The following is a 21,318-nucleotide window of genomic DNA, read 5'->3' on the forward strand; positions in this document are numbered from 1 at the left end:
TTATCGAGAATGATTTAAAGAGAAATAACAATTTAAGAACTCTCACACTTACCCAAACTCACAGCACGCTTTGATGACTCGCACTCAGTGCTTGCTCGCACTAGCTGTCCTGTCCTGCTGCATTCAGGGATCTACGTACATGCACACGAAGGTTCGTTTGATCCTTTGTCCTTCCTAGAGTCCTACCATTCATTGTGCATTCCCTTGCGTTGTTAGTCCACCCAAAATGCAAGACCTCATATTTTTAACGGTTAATTTTCATTTGCCACTGTTCTGCCCATCTGACCAACCCGCTAAAGCATCGTTTATGCTGAGGCTTCCCACCTCGCTATTTAGCACCCCACCAGTTTTTGTGTCATCTGCGAACTAACTGAACATAGCTCCTACATTCATATCTAAATCATTAATGTACACTAGAAGCAGCAACGTAACCAGCACCAATCCCTGCAGTACATCACTGGACAAAGGCTTCCAGTCACAAAAACAACAGGATGTGTTGTCAGTCCCAGATCATTCTGTGTCTGTTTAAAAAGAATGTGCTGTCAGTGCTGGATCATTCTGTGTCTGTGTCTATTAAAAGGGATGTGCTGTTAGTCCAGGATCATTCTGCGTTTGTTTGAAAGGGGTGTGCTGTCAGTTCTGGGTCATTCTGTGGCTGTTTAAAGGGGATGTGCTGTCAGTCCCGGAACATTCTGTGTCTCTTTACAGTGGTGTGCTGTCAGTCCCGGATCATTCTGTGTCTGTGTCTATTAAAAAGGGATGTGCTGTTAATCCTGGATCAAGCTGTGTCTGTTTGAAGGTGCTGTGCTGTCAGTCCCGGATCGTTCTGTGTCTGTTTAAAAGGGATGTGCTGTCAGACCTGGATCATTCTGTGTCTGTTTGAAAGGGAAGTGCTGTGAGTACCGGATCATTCTGTGGCTGCTTAAAGCGGGTGTTACATAATATTCTAGAATCTGCACCACAGAAACAGAACATTTGCCCTAACTGGTCTCCACACGTGGCTCCTTCGACTCTACTTCACCTCACCAAAAAGAAAGCTAGCATCAGGAATTGTAACCATGAAACTGTCCGATTGTTGTACAAACTCTTCTGGTTCAATAATGTCCATTAGGGAAGGAAATCTGTTGTCCCTACCTGGCCTGGCCTATATCTGACTTCAGCCCCATAGCAAAATAGTTGACTATTAGCTGCCCTCCGAAATAGCCTAGCAAGACACTCAGTTGTAACAAACCGCTACGAAATAAAATAATAAAAATGAAACTGGACGGACCACCCGGCCTGATCGATATCAGCCTCCTCCTGGCGTCCCCACCATCCTGCAAGCCAGTCTTCAGCCAATTCGATTCAGTCCATGTGACATCAAGAAACAGCTGAGCGCACTGGATACAGCAAAAGCTATTGTCCCTGACAACACACCGGCTACCATGCTGAAGACTTGCGCTCCAGAACTAGCCATGCATCTAACCCACCTGTTCAATACACCTACATTACTGGCATCTATCCAAAAATGTGGAAAACAGCAAGATATGTCCTGTCCACAAAAAGCAGGACCAATCCAATCTGGCCAATTACCGCCCCATCAGTCTACTCTCCATCATCAGCAACGTGATGGAAGGTGTCATCGACAGTGCTGTAAGGCTGCACTTACTCACCAGTAACTGCTCACTGATGCCCAGTTAGGGTTCTGCCAAGACCACTCGGCTCCCAACTTCATTACAGCCTTGGTCCAAACATGGACAAAAGAGCTGAAATCCAGAGGAGAAGTGAGAGTGATTGCCCTTGAAATCCAGGCAGTATTTGACCGAGTGTGGCATCAAGGAGTCCCTGTAAAACTGAATTCATTGGGAATCGTGGGGAAAACTCCCCAATGATTGGAATTATACCAAGCACAAAGGAAGATGGTTGTGGTGGTTGTAGGGCAATCATCATAGCCCCAGGACATCGCTGCAGGAGTTCCTCAGGGCAGTGTACTAGGCCCAACGATCTTCAGCTGCTTCATCAATGATCTTCACTCCAACATATGGTCAGAACTGGGGATGTTCGCTGATGACTGTACAGTGTTCAGTGCCATTCACAACTCCTCAGATGATGAAGCAGTCCATGCCCACATAAAACAAGACCCGGACGATGTTCAGGCTTGGGCTGATAAGTTGCAGGTAACATTCACGCCACAGTGTCGGGAGAAGCCGGTGAGTATTTAAACTCACTTTTGCAGGCTTTTTTCAGAGGCCCAGTGTCGGGAGAAGCCGGTGAGTATTTAAACTCACGTTCATGGGCTTTTTTCAGAGGCTGACCAATCTCACAGTCCAGCAATGGCGTTCCAGAGCCACGTCACGATTGAAAAAGTGACGCGGGAAAGAGGAAGCAGCTGAGTGGGTGCGTACAGCCAGGTGACTATTTATACTATTCTATAGTTTGATAGTTAAGGTTAATAGTTTATAAAGTTTAGAAGTTTTAATTTTTGTCATTATAGTTTGTAAGGTCTCTGTTGTGTAGCGGGGAGTGCTTGTAAACAAGGGCCCTTAAGTATATCATTTAATTGTAGTGTAATTGGTGGTATTGATTTGATTTAATTTTAATTAATTAAAAGGCAAGTCATGACAGCACAGTTCGGCCCCGTTGCATGCTCCTCCTGCACTATGTGGGAAACAGGGACAATTCCTGTGTCCCTGACGACCATGTGTGCGTGAAGTGTATCCAGCTGCAATTACTGGCAGTCCGCATTGCGGCGCTGGAGCTGCGAATGAATACATATTGGAGTATTAGCGATGCTGAGGACATCGTGGATAGCACATTTAATGAGTTGGTCACACCGCACGTAAAGGCTGCACAGGCAGGAAGGGAATGGGTGACCACCAGGCAGTGTAGAAGGTGCAGGCAGGTAGTGCAGGGGTCCCTGTGGCCATCCCCCTCTCTAACAGATTCACAACTTTGGATATGGTTGACGGAGATGGATAATCGGGGGAAGGCAGCAGCAGCCAACTTCCTGGCACCATGGGTGGTCCTGCTGCACAGGACTGGAGGAAAAAGAGCGGGAGAGCTCTAGTGATAGGGGATTCTATTGTAAGGAGAATAGATAGGCGCTTCTCCAACTCCCCCTAGAGAGGACAGTGGACATGGTGAACCTGCGCATTAAGTCGATTGATGATCATAGTATCATAGCTTCCTCCAGCACAGAATGAGGCCATTCGGCCCAACTTGCCTGTGCTGGCTCTTTGAAAAGCACGTCACTAACTATGAGCCCGTGTGTATAATGTAAGTGTGTAAGAGACCTCAGGGGGATATAGACATTTTGACCAAGTAATTCATCTCGGGCGGTGGAGGAAACCATCGCTGTCGGATCAGCCACCCTTTGTACGCAGCGCCTGATATTGAGTTCATTTGTAAGGATGAAAGCATGGCTTTGTCAAGGGTAAATCATGTCTGACCAATCTGATTGAATTTTTCGAGGGGGTGACTAGGTGTGTGGATGAGGGAAATGCTGTGGATGTGGTATACATGGACTTCAGTAAGGCTTTTGACAAAGTCCCGCATAGGAGACTGGTCAAAAGGTAAGAGCCCATGGGATCCAGGGTACCTTGGCACATTGGATCCTAAACTGGCTGAGTGGCAGGAGGCAGAGGGTGATGGTCGAAGGTTGCTTTTGTGATTGGAAGCCTGTGCCCAGTGGGGTACCTCAGGGATCGGTGCTGGGTCCCTTGCTGTTTGTGATCTACATAAATGATATGGATGAGAATGTAAAAGGTATGATCAGTAAGTTCGCAGATGACACGAAAATTGGTGGGGTGGTAAATTGAGAGGAGGAAATCCTCAGGCTACAGGACGATATTAGCGGGTTGGTCAGATGGGCAGAAAAGTGGCAAATGGAATTTAACCCTGAAAAGTGCGAGGTGATGCATTTTGGATGGACAAATAAGGCAAGGGAATACACAATGAGTGGTAGGACCCTAGGAAGTACAGAGGGTCTGAGGGACCTTGCTGTACATGTACATAGATCCCTGAAGGCAGCGGAACAGGTAGATAAGGTGGTTAAAAAGGCATATGGGATACTTGCCTTCATTAGCCGAGGCATAGCATATAAGAGCAGGGAGATTATGATGAAGCTGTACAAAACGCTGGTAAGGCCACAGCTGGAGTCCTGTGTGCAGTTCTGGTCGCCTCACTATTAGAAGGATGTGATTGCTTTGGAGAGGGTGCAGAGAAGATTCACCAGGATGCTACCTGGGATGGAGCGCCTCAGCTACGAAGAAAGACTAAACAGGCTGGGGTTGTTTTCCTTGGAGCAAAGAAGGCTGAGGGGGGACCTGATTGAGGTATACAAAACGATGAGGGGCATAGATAGGGTAGATAAAAAGGAACTTTTCCCCAAATAGGGATGTCAATAAAAAGGGGGCATAGATTCAAGGTAAAGGGCAGCAGGTTTAGAGGGGATTTGAGGAGGAACTTTTTCACCCAGAGGGTGGCTGGAGTCTGGAACTCACTGCCTGAAAGGGTGGTAGAGGCAGGAACCCTCATAACATTCAAGAAGCATTTGGATGAGCACTTCAAATGCCATTGCATACAAGGCTATGGACCAAATGCTGGAAAATGGGATTACATTGAACAGGGATTGATGGGCGGTGCAGACACGATGGGCCGAAGGGCCTCTTTCTGTGCTGTATAACTCTATGACTCTATGACTCCTGTGAATGCACATGATTTGTGCCACTACCTGAGACAAATTTCTTGGCCTTCACGAGGGTTCAGTCATTTTAGTAGATCAGGCAGAGAGAAAAGAGAAAAAATGGATTGCAGCACAAAATGAAAGGAATGGAGCAACTGAAAGACTTGAAGGTTTATATCTGTATATATGTAAATATATATCTGTAAATATATATATGCGTGTATATAAAGAGGGAGAAAGAAAAGTAAGATATAAAGAAAGAAAGAAGGAAAGAGTGAAAGAAAGAGAGCAATAAATAAGGAAGAAAAATAATGTAAGAGAGAATAAAAGATTGTGAGAACGGAAAAATGAAAGAAAGAGAGACAGAATGTAAGAAAGAAAGAGAGAATGGAAGAATGGAAGTTAGAGAGAGTGGAAGTAAGAAAGAAGGAAAGAAAGAAAGACAGAAGGAAAGAGGGAAAGAATGAAAGAGAGAAAGAAACAGAGAAGGAACGAAAGAGATAAGGAAAGAAGGAAAGAAGGAGAGAAAGAAAGAGAGAAAGGAAGAAAGAAAGGAAGAGAAAAAGAAAGAATGAAAGAAGGAAAAATAGAAAGAAAAAGAGTAAGTTAGAAAGAAGGAAATAAAGAAAGAGAGAAAGAAGGAAAGAAAGAAAGAGAGAAAGAAAGAATGAGAGAAGGAAATATAGAAAGAAAAAGTGAAAGTAAGAATGAAGGAAAGAAAGAGAGAGAGAAAGAAATTGAGAAAGAAACAAAACCTTCCATTCCTCCAGCGCGCTTCACTTCTTCCGAAGCTGCCAGGACTCTTCACAGCCAATGAAATGATTTTGAATTGCAGTCATCTTGTTTTTGGAGGGTAATCTGAAAAACAATCCGCCCACAACAAGGTCCCACAAACAGCACTGAGATAAATGATCAGTTAAACTGATGTGTTAATCCGGCCTAATCGTTGACCAAGTTAAGATGACTCAAAGGGTGAGAGTCTTTAGTTATGAACGCAGACTGGAGCAAGCTTTGGATGAAATAATTGGAGAAAAGTCTTTCCACATGTTGACGAACTGCAAACGCGAGTCCAGACATTTAATCTGACCGTCAAAAGAGTGAAAACGTGGTGAAACATCCCCCAAACACTCTTATGCAACATTTTATCCAAAACATGATGTTATTTAACTCAAACATTAGCCACATATATTCTGGGGTAAATTCCACAACATTCAGAGCTGAACTTAATATTCTTCAGGATTCTACGTGGCAATTCCCACATTACAACAGTGACTACACTTCAAAAGGTATTTCATTGGCAGTAAAGCGCTTTGGGACGTCCTGAGTTGTAAAAGCCGCTCTAGAAATGCAAGTTTTTCTTTCCTATAATATTTCGTTCTTTCTACCATAGACATCGATAGAAGTTAAAACACAAAACCAGGGCATTTGGCCCAATCAATCGATGCTGTCGTTCATGACCACAGGAGCAAATGGTTCTGATCACATTTACTCACACTGTTTCGCTATCCCGTCAACCACCTGTCCATCATCCACCTGTCAGTTTACTCTTGATCGTTGACATGGTTTCGGCCTCAAGCACTAACCAGGAGGTGAATTTCACAGCCCCAGAACTATCTGTGTAATGAAGTTTCTGCAGCTCTCTGTTCAGATTCCCTGGAATTATATTATTGCATCCCTAACTTCCCGCTCCTGTCCCCTCAACTACTAAACCAGTCTGCTTCTATCTATCCGTCCCTTCATTTAATACTTTAAAATCTTCAGATCAGATCGGCCCTTAATATGGTGTTTTATTGGAAAGAGAACAATGTTATCCGCGCCTTCTGGTGTTCAAGAGAAAGAAGCAGTGCCGGTGATCCACATCCATCTTAAAGGGCCGAGGGCAGACAAACTAATCTTTAGAACTTGAACTTGCTTCTCCCCAGGAGCCAGTTATAGAACAGTTAGTGAAAAATTTACTCCTCACTGTGACATGCGCCTTTCCATCAGACAAACCAATGTGGAAGTTGGGTAGAAAAGTATTGCACTGTACATCAAACCACCTGATTAAATGGTCATCGGTTCATTTTTAGGCCTAGAATTTTGTCTCGGACGCTGGAAGTAAACGGGCAGTATCGGATCGGTCTTTATACGCAGCCCAGCCTATCCAATTTTTCCTCATAGCTAAACTTCTCCAGACCTGCCAACAAATCGTAAATCTCATAGCAATGTAATTTTCCCCTTATATTATTTATCGAATTCCCTTTCGAAATTTGCTATTGAATCTGCTTCCACCGCCCTTTCAGTCAATGCATTCCAGATCTCAACAACTCGCTGTTTAAAAAACAAGTTTCCTTATCTCCCGTTCTGGTTCTTTTGTGAATTATCTTACATCTCTGTCCTTTGGTTACTGACAATTCTTGAAAGAGTTTCTCCATCTTTCCTTCATGAACTTGAGCACCTCTAATCAATCTTTCCTTAACCCTCTCTGCTTTAAGGAGAACAACTCCAGCTTCTCCAGTCTCTCCACATAACTGAAGTCCCCAAAACCTGGTACCATTCTAGTACATCTCCTCTGCACCGTCTCCAAGGTCTTGGCCTCCTTCCATAAGTGTGATGCCCAGAATTGGACACAATACGCCTGCTGGTGCCTAACCAGTGGTTTTTAAAGGTAAGGCATAACTTCCTCAATTTTGTACTCTATGCCTCTGTTGATAACGCCGAGGATACCGCATGGTTTTATCAACTCGTCCTGTCAGCTTCAAAGACATGTATTGGGGAACACCAGGTCTCTCTGCTCCTTCAAGCCCTCGTAAGTTGCACCATTACGTTAACTTGTAGGCGGGGAATTACAGAGCTTAGGTTGTAGGCAGCTGAAGGCACAGCGGCCAATGGAGGGGTGATGGAAATCAGGAATGTGCGAAACGTCAGTATCAAAGTAGTGCAGAGATCACGGAAAGTAGAAGAGCTAGAGAAGGTTATAGCGATAGGGAGGGGCAAGGCCATGGCGGACTTTGAATATGTGGATGATAATATTAAACAACAGGGGTTACGGACCGTGAACCAGTGTAGGCCAGTGAGCACAGGGGATGATGGATGAACATAAGAACATAATAAGTGTAGTAGTGGGCCATTTACCCACTCGAGACTGCTCCACCATTCAATAAGATCGTGGCTAACATTGTACCTCAATTCCACTTTCCTGCACTATCCCCATATCCATTGCTTCGCTTAATTTCCACAAAACTATCGATATAGGTCTTGAATATACTCAACGACCGAGCATCCACAGACCTCTGGGGAGTGAATTCAAAAGATTCGTCACCCTCTGGGTGAAGAAATGTCTCCTCATCTGAGCCCTATTTGGCACACACCTTATTCTGATACTGTGACACCTGATTCTAGACTCGCCAGCCCAGGGAAACATCCTAACTGTATCTACGCTTTAAAGCCCTGTATGAAATTTGTACATTTCTATTAGATCACCTCTCATTCTTCTAAACAGTACGAAATATAGACCGAATCAACTCAATCTCTCCTCATAGGACAATCCCCTCATCCCAGGAATCAGTCTGGTGAACATTCGTTGCACTCCCTCTATGGCAAGTATATCCTTCCTTAGGTAAGGAGATCACCATTTTACACAATACTCCAGGTGTGATCTCAACAGGGCCCTATATATTTGCTAAAAGACGGCTTTACTCTTATACTCAAATCCTCTTGTAATAAAGGCCAGCATACCATTTGTTTTCCTAATTGATTGCTGTGCCTGCATGTTAACTTTCAGTGATTCGTGTTCAAGGACAACCAGGTCCCACTGTACAACAACATTTCGCAATCTCTCACCGTTTATAAAATATTCTGCTTTCCTATTTTCCTACCAAAGTGGATAACATCACATTTCTCCACATTATATTCCATTTTCCTGCACATTCAATTCGTCTGTTTTGAATCCACTTGAATCCACTTTTCAGGATCACTCTCCCCGAATAATCAGTGACATGCTCGGGGTTTCCTGCTTCTTTCTCTTTCCTTTTCAGATTTACAACATTTGACTTGTGTCTTTTGTAATTAGGACAGTAAAGTACCCGACTTAAATCTCACCTCAGGGAGTCAGTTTGCTGTTTTGTACAATGAACAACACGTACCTTTGCATAATGTGTCGATCCAGACAGGAATCGAAAGTCCAGGTTAATGAGTACGAAGAGAAGCTGATGGAATCACCGACGCTCGAGACGTGGATTATAGCGGGAATGTCTGAGAGGTACCCATGGGATCAGGGAGCACAGCTGGTGGAGTGACATCGGGCAAACACGGTATTCCACTCCGAAAAGCAAAGTCTGCAAAGGCCTGAGTATCTCCCACACTGAGAATATTTGAGGAAAACAGCGAGAGCGGCGTAGAGAGCAATGAAATATCCCATTCAAGGGCTGGAAATTGGGCAGAAATGACAGCTGTGGAATCAGCGCCGGGCTGAATGGGAGGGGATACAGCAATTGCACGGGGCATGTTAGCACTTCTGATTTATCAGTAATGGCCAATAAGCGCCGCCAGGTGGTAAACGTGCATGGTGCATGTCAACCGCTCTTATTTTTATTTATTCCTTCCCGGAATTTGGGCGTTGCTGGCAAGGCCAGCATTTGTTGCCAATTCTTCCTTACCTTTGTTCATCTTATAGATGGTAGACACTGCAGGCACACCACGCCGGGTGTGGGGGGAGTGAAAGAGTAATGTGGTAGATGGGTTGCCGATGAAACATTTTAGCAGGTCTGCAATATATGTAATTGTGCATGAGCTCCGCCTGGTGGTTTACACTACACGGTGCTTGTTACCGGTTCTGCAGTATAAGTGATGGTAAGTATGCACTCCCTGGTGCTATAATGTGTACGGTGCATGTCAGCAGTATTTTAATGATTAACTTGTACTTCTTTCAATCTAGTATCCAGTATTCGCTGCTCAGGATGTGGTCTCCTCAACATTGGGGGACCAAACGCTGATTGGGTAATCGCTTTGCCGAGCACCTCTGTTCCATTCTCAAGCGTGATCCTCAGATTTCAGTCGCCTGTCATTTTATTTCACTCAGCCACTCCCACACTGACCTCTCTGTCCTTGGCCAGCTACACTGTTCTAATGAAGCTCAGCGGAAGCTCGAGGAACAGCACTTCATCTTTCGATTAGGCACAATCCAGCCTTCGAGGTTCAACGTTGAGTTCAACAATTACTGATAATGAACACTGCTCCAATTTATTAGACTGCAGCTGCTGTTAATTATTCTACTATTGCCATTTACACATCCTCTAGACCCTTTCGTTGTATCCTCCCATTTCCCTGGCTCTGTACTTGCTTAAAGCATGATACATCTCTCACTTTTTCCCATTTTGATGAAAGGCCATCTAACTGAAAAGTTAAATTTGTTTATCTCGCGACATTCCAGCATGTTCAGATTTATTTCAGATTTCCAACATCCGAAAAATGTTGCATTCTTATTTGCAGAAGTATCAGAAATGGCAAGTGTGCAACCCTGGAGTTTGCATGATCATGGTGCATTTAACAGTTCTGTAGTGTATGTAATGATGAGTGTGCGACCCCTACTGGTCTAATGTGCCTGGTGCACCTTAGCGGGTCTGCAGTTTTATTTCCGCAAGTTTGTACCATCTTCTGGTTTAATGTGCGTGGTGCAATGAACAGGTCTGCAGTGTATGTCATGGTGCGCCCCCTGCTGATTTAATGAACACGATGCATGTTAGCAGGTCTGCAGTATAAGTAATACGAGTTTGCGCACCCTGCTGGTGTATGTTAGCTTACAATGCATTTGCTCTCAGTCCCCGATCATTCAGTCCCGGAACATAAGTTCAGAAGAATTATGAGTAGGTAATGCGGCCCATCGAAACTGTTCCACCATTCAATGAGATCATGGCTGAACTGCGACATCAAATTCATTCCCCACGCCCATCCCCATAGCCCTTGATTCTCTTATTGCCCAAAAATCTATCGACTGAGCATCCACAGTTCTCTGGGGTAGTGAATTCAAATGATATACAACCCTCTGAGTGACGAAATATCTCCTGATCTCAGTCCTTAATGGCCATTCACCTGGGACTAGAGACTCGTAGTTCTACACTCTGCAGCCAGGGGATGCAGCCACTCACCATCTACCCAGTCACGCTCTTGATAAATGTTATACCTTTCCAAGAGATCACTTCTAAACGTTCTGAACTACAGAGTGTATCGGTCCATTCTACACAATCTATCCTCATAGGACAGCCTTTTCAACTCTGGAATCAATCTAACGAAGCTTCTTTGCTCCCCCTCCAAGGCAATTATGTCGTTTCTTGGTAAGCAAACTAACATTGTACACAGCACTCCATGTGTGGCCTCACCAAAGACCTAATATATTTGCAGCAATACTTCCTTACTCTTATACTCCAAACCCCATGCAATAAAGAATAAAATACAATTTCTGTTCCTAATTGCTTGCTGATCCAGCATGTTAACTTTCTGTGATTTGTGTACAATGACACGCAAATCCGTCTGAATAGCAACACTCACTATCTCTCATCTTTTAAAAAAATCATCTTTTCCATTCATCCTACCAAAGTGGATAATTTCACACTTCCCTCATTATACTCCATCTGTCAACTTCTTTCCCAATCACTTAATTCGTCCATATCTTTCTGTAGCTTCTTTACGTTCGCCTTAAACTTTATTTTCCCACCGATCTTTGTATCATCAGCAAACTTGGATATATTACACTCGGCCCCTCATCTAAGTAATTCATATAGATTGTAAATAGCTGAGGGTCAAGATTCTTCTTCTTCTTCTTAGGCAGCCCCTCGGAACCGAGGATGACTTGCCTCCACATTAAAAATGAGTTCTCAGGTGACTGATGAGTCCAATGCGGGAACTACATTCTCTGTCACAGGTGGGGCAGACGGAGGGTAAAGGCGCGGGTGGGGTGCTTGGGTTGATGGGCGCTCCTTGTGCTGCCTGTGCTAGGCTTCTGCTTGCTCCCACTGAAGAGACTCGAGGTGTTCGGCGACTTCCCGGGTGCTTCTCCTCCAATTTGTGCGGTCTTGGGCCAGAGATTCCCAGATGACGGTGGGGATGTTAAATATTTTCAAGGAGGCTTTCGGGGTGTCCGTGAAGTGTTTCCTCTGCCCACCTGGGGCTCTCTTGCCATAACGGAGCACCGAGTAGAGCGTTTGTTTTGGGAGTCTCGTATCGGGCGTGCGAACAATGTGACCTGTATATCGAAGCTGATCGAATGTGGTCAAAGCTTCGATGCTGGGGATGTTGGCCTGAGCAATTGTGAGAATGTAACTGGTAAAATAGATAAGGGAGAACGAGTGGATGAAGTGTATTTGGACTTTCAAAAGGGTTTCGATAAGGTCCCGCATAAGAGATTAGCGTGTAAAGTTTAAGGCATATGGGATTGGGGCAAGGTATTGACTTGGATAGAAAACTGGTTGGCAGACAGAAAGCAAAGCATTGAAATAAACAGGTCTTTTTCCGAGTGGCAGGCAGTGACGAGTGGGGTACCGCAGGGATCGGTCCTTGGACCTCAGCTGTTCGCAATATATATTAATGATCTAGATAAGGGAACTTGATGTAATATCTCAAGTTTGCAGACGACATAAAGCTGGGTGGGTGTGTGTGCTGTGAGGAGGATGCCGAGAAACTCCAGGTTGATTTGGACAGTTTGGGTGATTTGGCAGAAGCATGGCAGATGCAATATAACGTGGATAAATGCGAGGTTACTACTGTCGTGTCAAAAACAGGAAGGTAGATTATTATCTGAATGGCAATAGATTAGGAGAAGGGGAAGTGCAACGAGACATGGGTGTCATTGTGCACCAGTCGCTGAACGTAAGCATGCAGGTGCAGCAGGCGGTTAAGCAGGTTAAGAAGGCAAATGGTATGTTGGCCTTCGTGGCGAGAGGGTTTGAGCACAGGAACAAGGATGTCTTGCTGCAGTTGTACAGGTCCTTGGTGATATGTTCATTAATAACTAGACATTCTTATTATGAACACAGCTAGCTTTTGCTAGTTACTTTTATTGAGCACATGTGGACTTGTACAGCATCTTGTAGAGGCTTCCATCTTGACTGCTGCCTTGTGGGTAGCCTAGCCTCCTGGGTAATGTAGTCTTAAACGTACAGCTATATACAGCTCTACTGCTCAACCTAGTGACCACCACAGAATGACATGTTATTGATCACTACATCCTCCTTTCTTTGATGTTGAACAAAAAAATATCAATCAACTTTCAAGAAAACAATAAAGATAATATTAGTAACACTTTTGTTAGTGCTCTATAAACATAAACATTTTCAAAACAGTCAACACATTTTCAAAGCTTTACATTGTACTCAAAGATTAAGTCTATCAGGCTTTTCTACTTCACGTGTGGATCTGCTCAACACGGGTAAGTCTGATGTGTCTTCATGAGATTGTTCTGGTGCTGAATGACAAGATGCAGTTGCGGCATTGTCATCAATCTGCTCTTGTATAGATCGAGGTCTCCTTGCGATCTTTGCTTGGAGAGGGTTTCAGTGTTTCCTTCACTCTTCATGCCATAACTCTCAATGTAATCAATGCACTCTCGAAAAACTGCTGGCAGCTGGATCCCATCATACAGCATAGTCCTCTCAGCAGCCTCGGCTAATGGAACACCAAAGATTGGCCTGAGGGAAGAAGGAGTATCCACCGGAACTGCTTCCTGCTCTGGTGCAGGCTTCTTCTTTTTCTTTTTCTCTTTCCACTGCTTAACAACATCTGCTGCGGTTATATCTTTGGAATTTTTCTCCTTGTGTTTTTCCTCTTTGTGCTTTTCTTCCTTTGGCTTCTCTTTGACCTTGAAGTCTTTTTCTTTCTTCTTGGAGAAACTAGGCTTTTTGAAGACATGGATACCCTTTGCCTTTTCATCCTTGATGGGCTCTCTGCTTCATCACCTGAGTCATCTGGTCTGCTTATGGCACAGTTTATACGGTAGACTCTCTTGACCAGTTCTAAGTCTTCACAAGCTTTGTCACCTTGTATCGAATCAAGTTTTTCAGCCACAACAGAAAACATGAGATGATGCACTTTGTCTTTGACTGTCACTTTAAATCTGCATACACCTAAGCTATCTATTTTCTGTCCATTATAGTCCTTCAGTAGTGCTGACTTTTTCTGTATTTTGGGCTTTTCTTTCATATTGTTAATGTCACTCATACTGATTAAGTTTCCTTTTGCCCCAGTGTCCAGTTTCAATGTAACTAATGCTCCATTTATCTGCAGTGGGATCATCCATTTGTCCTCTTTTACTGCATTAACTTTATGTTCAGCATTGTCTATTTCTGAGTGCTGCACATTTTCTGTATCTTTTTTGATATCGTCACATGGCACCATTCCTACAAAAAATGTCTCACTTAAATCAGTGTCCTCAATCACATTAGCTCATTGCCCTTTCGTCGTTTTTACTTTTGAAAAGCATTGTTTGGCAAAGTGACACTTTCCATTACACTTTGTGCACATTTTTCCAAACGCTGGGCATTGTCTTAACTGGTGTTTGTAACCACAGCGTTTACAATTAAAAATTTCATCCTCCGATTGCTTTTCATTTCTGTTCTGCCCACGTTTCTTCCCCTTGTAGGACACAGCACCGACAGCAGCATTATCACTCATTACATTCGCATCATTATTGATTTCACTGAAAGTCTTCTCGTGATTTTGAGCCAGCTCGCTGGCTTGGCATATTTTCACCGCATTTTCCAAATTTAGTTCGGTTTCTCTCAACAGACGTTCCCTGACTTTTTTATCATGAATATCAGACACAATCTGGTCACGAATCATGGATGCTTTGAGCTCAGAGAAATTACATTTCTGTGCTTTCAGTTTCAGATCAGTTATAAAGCTATCAAATGTCTCATTTTGCTGCTGTGTCCGAGAACAGAACATGTATCTTTCATAGGTCTCATTCTTTTTGGGAGAGCAATGTGCATCATAATTTTTTAGCACATCTTCTAATTTTTCTCTGTTCTCCACTGGATTAAATACAAATGTATTAAATACCTCTATCGCCTGTGGGCCAGCAACCGTAAGCAGCAACGCTATCTTCTTGCATCTGGCTTCGTACCGAATCCGATGGCTGCAATGTAGAGTTCGAATTGCTGTTTAAATGTCTGCCAATTGTAGTCGATTTTTTCTGTGAGATTCAAACGCTCTGGTGGCTTCAAATTCTCCAAGTCGCTTTTCACAATTTTCAGCAGATCTTCACCACCCTGGTACCATGTTATGTTCATTAATAACTAGACATTCTTATTATGAACACAGCTAGCTTTTGCTAGTTACTTTTATTGAGCACATGTGGACTTGAACAGCATCTTGTAGAGGCATCCATCTTGACTGCTGCCTTGTGGGAAGCCTCGACTCCTGGATAATGTAGTCTTAATATAATATATAGCTGGGTAGTGTAGTCTTATACATATAGCTATATACAGCTCTACTGCTCCACCTAGTGTCCACTATAGAATGACATGTTATTAATCACTACACTTGGTGAGACAACATCTGGAGTTTTGTGTGCAGTTTTGTCCAACTTGTCCGAGGAAGGATATTCTTGCCATGGAGGGAGTTCAGCGAAGATTCACCAAGCTGATACCTGGGATGGCAGGAATGACGTATGAGGAGAGATTGGGTCGATTGGGCTTATACTCGCTAGAGTTTAGAAGAATGAGAGGGGTTCTCATTGAAACTTATAACATTCTGACAGGACTGGACAGACTAGATGCAGCAAGGATGTTCCTGATGGTCGGGGAGTCCAGAAACAGGGGTCATAGTCTATGGATAAGGGGTAAGCCATTTCGGACAGAAATGGGGAGGAATTTCTTCAACCAGAGAGTCGTGAACCTGTGGAATTCTCTACCACAGAAGGCAGCAGAGGCCAATTCATTAAATATATTCACGAAGTTGTTGGATATATTTATTAATGCTAAGGGGATCAAGGGATATGGGGAGAAAGCAGGGGCAGGGTAGTGAATTTGGATGATCAGCCATGAACACATTGAATGATGGTGCAGGCTCAAGGGGCCGAATGGCCTACCCCTGCTCCTATCTTCTATGTGTCTATGTTTCTAAGAACACTGTCGTTGGTGCAACTATCCTGCCAATGGATTGGCAGGATCTTGCGGAGGCAGCGTTTGTGGTACCTCTCCAGTGATGTGGGGTGCCTGTTCTACATGGTCCTTGTCTTTGAGGCATACAGCAGGGCCGGTATCACTGCTGCTCTGTAGACCATGAGCTTAGTGCTGGGTTTGAGGTCGTGGTCTTCAGACGGGGCAAGCACTGATCTTTCAGCACACCACTCGTTACAACCTGCCATTTCAAAACTGACCTGTTTATTCCTGCCCGCTGCTTTCTGTCCTTTAGCCTATCCTCAATACATACAGATATATTGCACACAAGGACATGCGCTCTAATCTTATATAACAACCTCTTGTATGGCACCTTATCGAATGCTGTATGAAAATCAATATATACTACATCCACTGGTTCCCCCTTATCTACCCTGCTAGCTGAACGCTGAGAACACTCTAACAGATTTGTCAAGCACGACGTCCCATTTCATAATACCGTGTTGACTCTGCCTCATGATATTCTGATTTTCCAACTGCCTTGCAACCACGCCCTTAGTAACAATTTCTAGCATTTTCCCGATGCCTCCAGTCATCATAGCTGGCCTCTCGTTCCCTGTTTTCTCTGTCAATCCTTTCTTGAACAGCGGAGTTACATTTACTGCCTTCTAATGCAGGGGCACCTTTCGAGAATCTGGGGAATTCTGAAAGATGCAAACCATTCTCTGCTGACAGTTGCTTCGTCAGTCAGCTATGACTCCTTTGGTATCACCCTCGCATCTGAGTCAGAAAGTTGTCAGATCATAGTCCAGCGACTTGAGGACAAAAATCTAGGCTGACCCTCCAGTGCAATACTGTGGGAGTGCTGCATCTCGGAAGTATGGTCTTTCAAATGAGATGTTAAACTTTTGGCCCCGTCTCTTTCTCTCAGTTGGATGTAAAATCACATCCCACTTTTTCGAAGAAGGGGATCTATCCACAGTGTCCTCACCCATCATCACTACAACAGATGATCTAGTCATTATCACATGGCAGTTTCTGGAAGCTTGCTGTGCGCAACTTGGCTGTTGCATTTCCTACACTACAAGTGATTACACATCAAAAAATACTTCATAGGCTGTAAAGTGCTACTGCACTATATCTGCAGCCACTCGCTTGAAAACCAAAGGATGCAGGACATCACGTCATGGGAATTTGTCTGCTTCTGGTCCCATTAATTTCTCCATTACTTTTTCTTTAATAATATTATTTCCTTTAAGTTCCTCATGCTCATTAGACCTTTGGTTCCCCACAGTTTCTGGTGTGTTATTTGAGCCTTCTACTGTGAAGACAGATGCAAAATATTTGTTTAACGTCTGTGCAATCTCCTTGTCCCCCATTATAACTTCTGCTCTCTCTGCCTCTGCGGGACCCACGTTTACTTGTGCTAATCGTTTAATTTTTACATACTTTAAAAGCTTGCAATTTGTTTTTATATTTCTTTCTAGTTGAATATCATATTCTACTTTCTCCCTCTTTATCACTCTCTTGATCATTCTTTGTTGAATTTGAAAAACCTCCTAATCCATAGGATTAGTAATCTTTTTGGTAACATTGTAAGACTTTTCTCTTAATCTAATACTAACGTTAACTTCTCTAGTTGGGCATGGTTGGACAACTTTTCCAGTGGCGTGTTTTTATTCCTCTAGGGATTTTACATTCCTTGAGTATTATGAATTCTTCATTTGAATGTTTGCCATTGATTTTACCATCATATCTTTTTATTCTATTTCTCAATCTACCTTAGGCAAGTAACACCTCATATCACTCCAATTGAATTTGTTTAAATTTATGTCCTAGTTTCTGACTTAACCGAATCATTCTCAAACATAATATGAATTGTTTTCATATTATGATCTCTCTTCCCAAGATGACCCTTTACGATAATATTACTAATTAACTCTGTTTCATTACACAATACTGAATCAAAAATAGCTTCTTCCCCAGTTGGCTCGAAATATTGTTCGAGACAACTGTCTCGAAGCATTCCAGGAACTCGTCCTCCAAAAGCTTCTGCCAACTTTGTTGGCAGTCTGTATGAAGATTAAAGTCCCCATGTTTATTGCATTATCCTAGATATATGCTACACTAATTTCCTGATGTATACACTGTACAAAACAATGATTACATTTAGCGTACATATAAACTAGTGTTATCTGCCCTTTGTTATGTCTTAGCTCTACCCATACTGGTTCTACATTCTGATTTTCTGGTCTAAGATCTTAATTCAGAACTGCCTTTATCTCATCCATTTTAATTAGGGCTACCCACCTCCTTTTCCATTATGCCGATCGTTTCTAAACGTCAAGCACTCGGGAATATTTTGTTCCCAACTTTGGTCACCCTGAAACCAAGCCTCAGTAATGTCTACTGGATTAAACGTATTTACCTCTATTTGTGCCATTAATGTATCACTCTTATTATGAAAGTTTGGTGCATTCAGATATAACGCCTTTAATATTAACTGCTCCACAACATTGACTTTTCTCTTTGGATTATAATTTTTTTCTTACCTGAACCCACCCTCCCCAGTATTAGGGATTGTTCACCTTAGAGCAGCGCATGTTAAGACGTGTTCAAAAGCATGAATATTTTGATAGAATAAAGGAGGAGAAATTGTTTCCAGTGACAGAAGGTTTGGGAAACATAGGACACAGATTTAAAATGATTGGTAAAAGAACCTGAGGCGACATGTAGAAATATGTTTTTAAGCAGCGAGTTGTTATGATATGGAATTTGCAGAGAAGCAGATTCAATTGTAACTTTCATAACAGAATTGGACAAAGACTTGAAAGGAAAATGTAGATGGCTATGGGGAAAGAGCAGGGGGTCAGTGCTAACTGGATAGCTCCACCAAATATCCGTCACAGGCACTTTCTCTCTCTCTCTGGTTCTCTCTTTATCTCTCGCTCTCTCTCGTTCTCTTTCTCTCTCTCCCTCGTTCTATCTTTCTCTCTCTTTCTCTGTCTCTTTCGTGCTCTTTCTGTGTCTCTGTCTCTCTCGTTCTCACTTTCTCTCTCTTTCGCTCTCTCTCTCTTTCTCTCACTATCTCTGTCTTTTTCTCACTCTCTTTCTCTCTCTCTCTCCATCTCTCTCTTTCTCTCTCTCTCTCTGAATCAAACAATGCTTGGGGACCCCGAATGTCTGCAGCGAATGAACTGAAGTTTAATCAAGTAAGGTCCTGCAGAAACCAGTGCACCGCACAGGGAAAACTGCCCATTCCTGGTCAGGACATCTCATTCCTGACCATTCGGGACTAAACTTGCAAGGTTACTGGGAGAGCGGTGGGAAACAGCTGGCAGCTGTATCTCCGGTCACTGAGATATACCTCCCTGGAAAATCAGAATCTAATAGGGTAGAGGCGGAAAGGTATCGAGGGCCACAGACTCACAAATCATTGAAAGTAGCAGCGCAGGTTAACAAGACCATAAAAGCTGCAAACCAAGCACTGGGGTTCATCTCTCTCAAGGAATGGAATTCAAAAGCATAGAAGTTATGTTAAATTTATATAGAACCACTTAGAAGACTGCGCAAAGTTCTGGTCTCTACATTACAAAAAATATAGAGAGAAGAACTGGGGAAGGAGCAAAGAATGCTGGTGGACCATTAAACAACTAACGGGAGGAGGAGGCTCCATGGATATCACCATCCTCAATGATGATGGAGCCCAGCACGTGAGTGCAAAAGACAAGACTGAAGCGTTTGTTACAATATTCAGCCAGAAGTGCCGTGTGGATGGTTCATATCGGTCTACACCTGAGGTACCCGCCATCAAAGAAGCCTGTCTTCAGCCAATTCGATTCACTTCACGTGATATCAAGAAACGGCTGCATGCACTGGATACAGCAAAGGCTATGAATCCTGACAACATCCCGGCTGTCGTGCTGAAGACTTGTGCTCCAGAACTGTCAGCGCCCGTAGCCAAGTGCTGCAGTAGAGCTACAAGAGTGGCATCTATCCGGCACCATTCACAACTCATCAGATAATGAAGTAGTCCATGCCCGCAGGCAACAAGACCTGGATGACGTTCAGGCTTGGGCTGATATATGGCAGGTAACATTCGTGCCACAGAAGTGCCCGGCAAGGACTATCTCCAACAAGCGGGAGTCAAACCACCTCCCCTTGACATTCAATGGTATTACCATCGCTGAAACAACTACCATCAAGATCCTGGGGGGCGCAATTGACGAGAAAATTAACTGTACCAGCCACATAAATATTGTGTCAAAAAGGACAGATCACAGGCTAGGTATTCTGTGGCGAGTGTCTCACCTCCGGACAGCACAAAATCTTTCTACCATCTACAAGTAAGGAGTGTGATGGAATACTCTCCACTTGCCTGGATGACTGCATCTCCAACAACACTCAAGAAGCTTTACACCATCCAGGACAAATCAGCCCGCTTGATTGGCACCCCATCAACCACCTTAAACATTCACTCCCTCCACCATCGGCATACAGCGGATGCAGTGTTTACCATCCACATGATGCACTGCAGCAACTCACCAAGGCTTGTTCCGCAGCACCTCCCAAACATGCGACCTCTTCCACCTAGAAGGACAAGGGCAGCAGGCATATGGGAACACGACCACCTCCATGTCACACACCATCCTGACTTAGAAATATTTCGCTGATCCTTCATCATTGCTGGTTCAAAATCCTGGAACTCCCTACCTAACAACACTGTGAGACTACCTTCACCACACGGACTGCAACGGTTCAAGAAGGCACTCGCCACCACCGTCTCAAGGGCATTGAGTGATGGGCAATAAATGCTGGGCTTGCCAGGGACACCCACCTCATAGAAACGAAATAAAATAATGAAAATTAAGATGGATGAAACCAGCACTGAAGGGGTATACATTTCAGGAAAGAAAGAACAGGCTGGCTTTCTTTTCTATGTAAAACTGGAGGCTGAGGGATAACCGGATAGAGATCTTCAAATTATGAAGGGGTTTGATATTTCATAATAATTAGTTGATCCACGTCGAGCACGGTTCAAACCATCGCACCGAAATCCCATTAAACTTCGAGACCAATGCCGCAGCCAATCAGATATCGCAGCTGAAAATATATCTCTTTTACAACAGACATAGATACAGAATGACCATCAAATCATAAAAGCATTGACTGGTTAGAGCACAGAAGGAGGCCATTCTGCCCATCGAGCCCATGCTGGCTCTCTGCAAGAGCACTTCAGCTAGTCCCACTCTCCTGTCCTTTCCCCGTAGCCTGGCAATTTCTGTTCCTTCAGTAACTTATCCAAATCCATTTTGAATGTCACGATTGAATCTGCCTCCACCACCTTTCAGGCAGTGCTTTCCAGATCCTAAATACACGCTGCATAATAAAGTTTTTCCTCATGTCGCCTTTGTTTCATCTGCCTTAAGTAACCTTAAATCTCTGTCCTCTGGAATTTGAAATTCCGCCAATGTGAACAGTTTCTCTCGATGTACTCTGTGCAGACCACTGTCGATTTTGAAATGGCCCAGGACTGACATGATCCGTATGAACAGCACACCACTT

General features: G+C 43.6%; 1 protein-coding gene across 1 annotated transcript in view; it reads left to right on the top strand.

Moving 5' to 3' along the window:
- Positions 1–8,772: 8,772 nt before the first annotated feature.
- LOC147086120 (toll-like receptor 13) overlaps positions 8,773–21,318 on the top strand; it is an 84,578-nt gene continuing 72,032 nt past the window's right edge. Inside the window, 1 exon segment of the mRNA XM_085979178.1 lies at positions 8,773–8,903. Within this exon segment, the coding sequence (XP_085835304.1) occupies positions 8,773–8,903 (131 nt within the window).

Source organism: Somniosus microcephalus, unplaced genomic scaffold (assembly GCF_052327205.1).
Source record: "Somniosus microcephalus isolate GS21.2 unplaced genomic scaffold, FLI_Smic_1.0 unresolved_chr8, whole genome shotgun sequence".
NCBI lineage: Eukaryota > Metazoa > Chordata > Chondrichthyes > Squaliformes > Somniosidae > Somniosus > Somniosus microcephalus.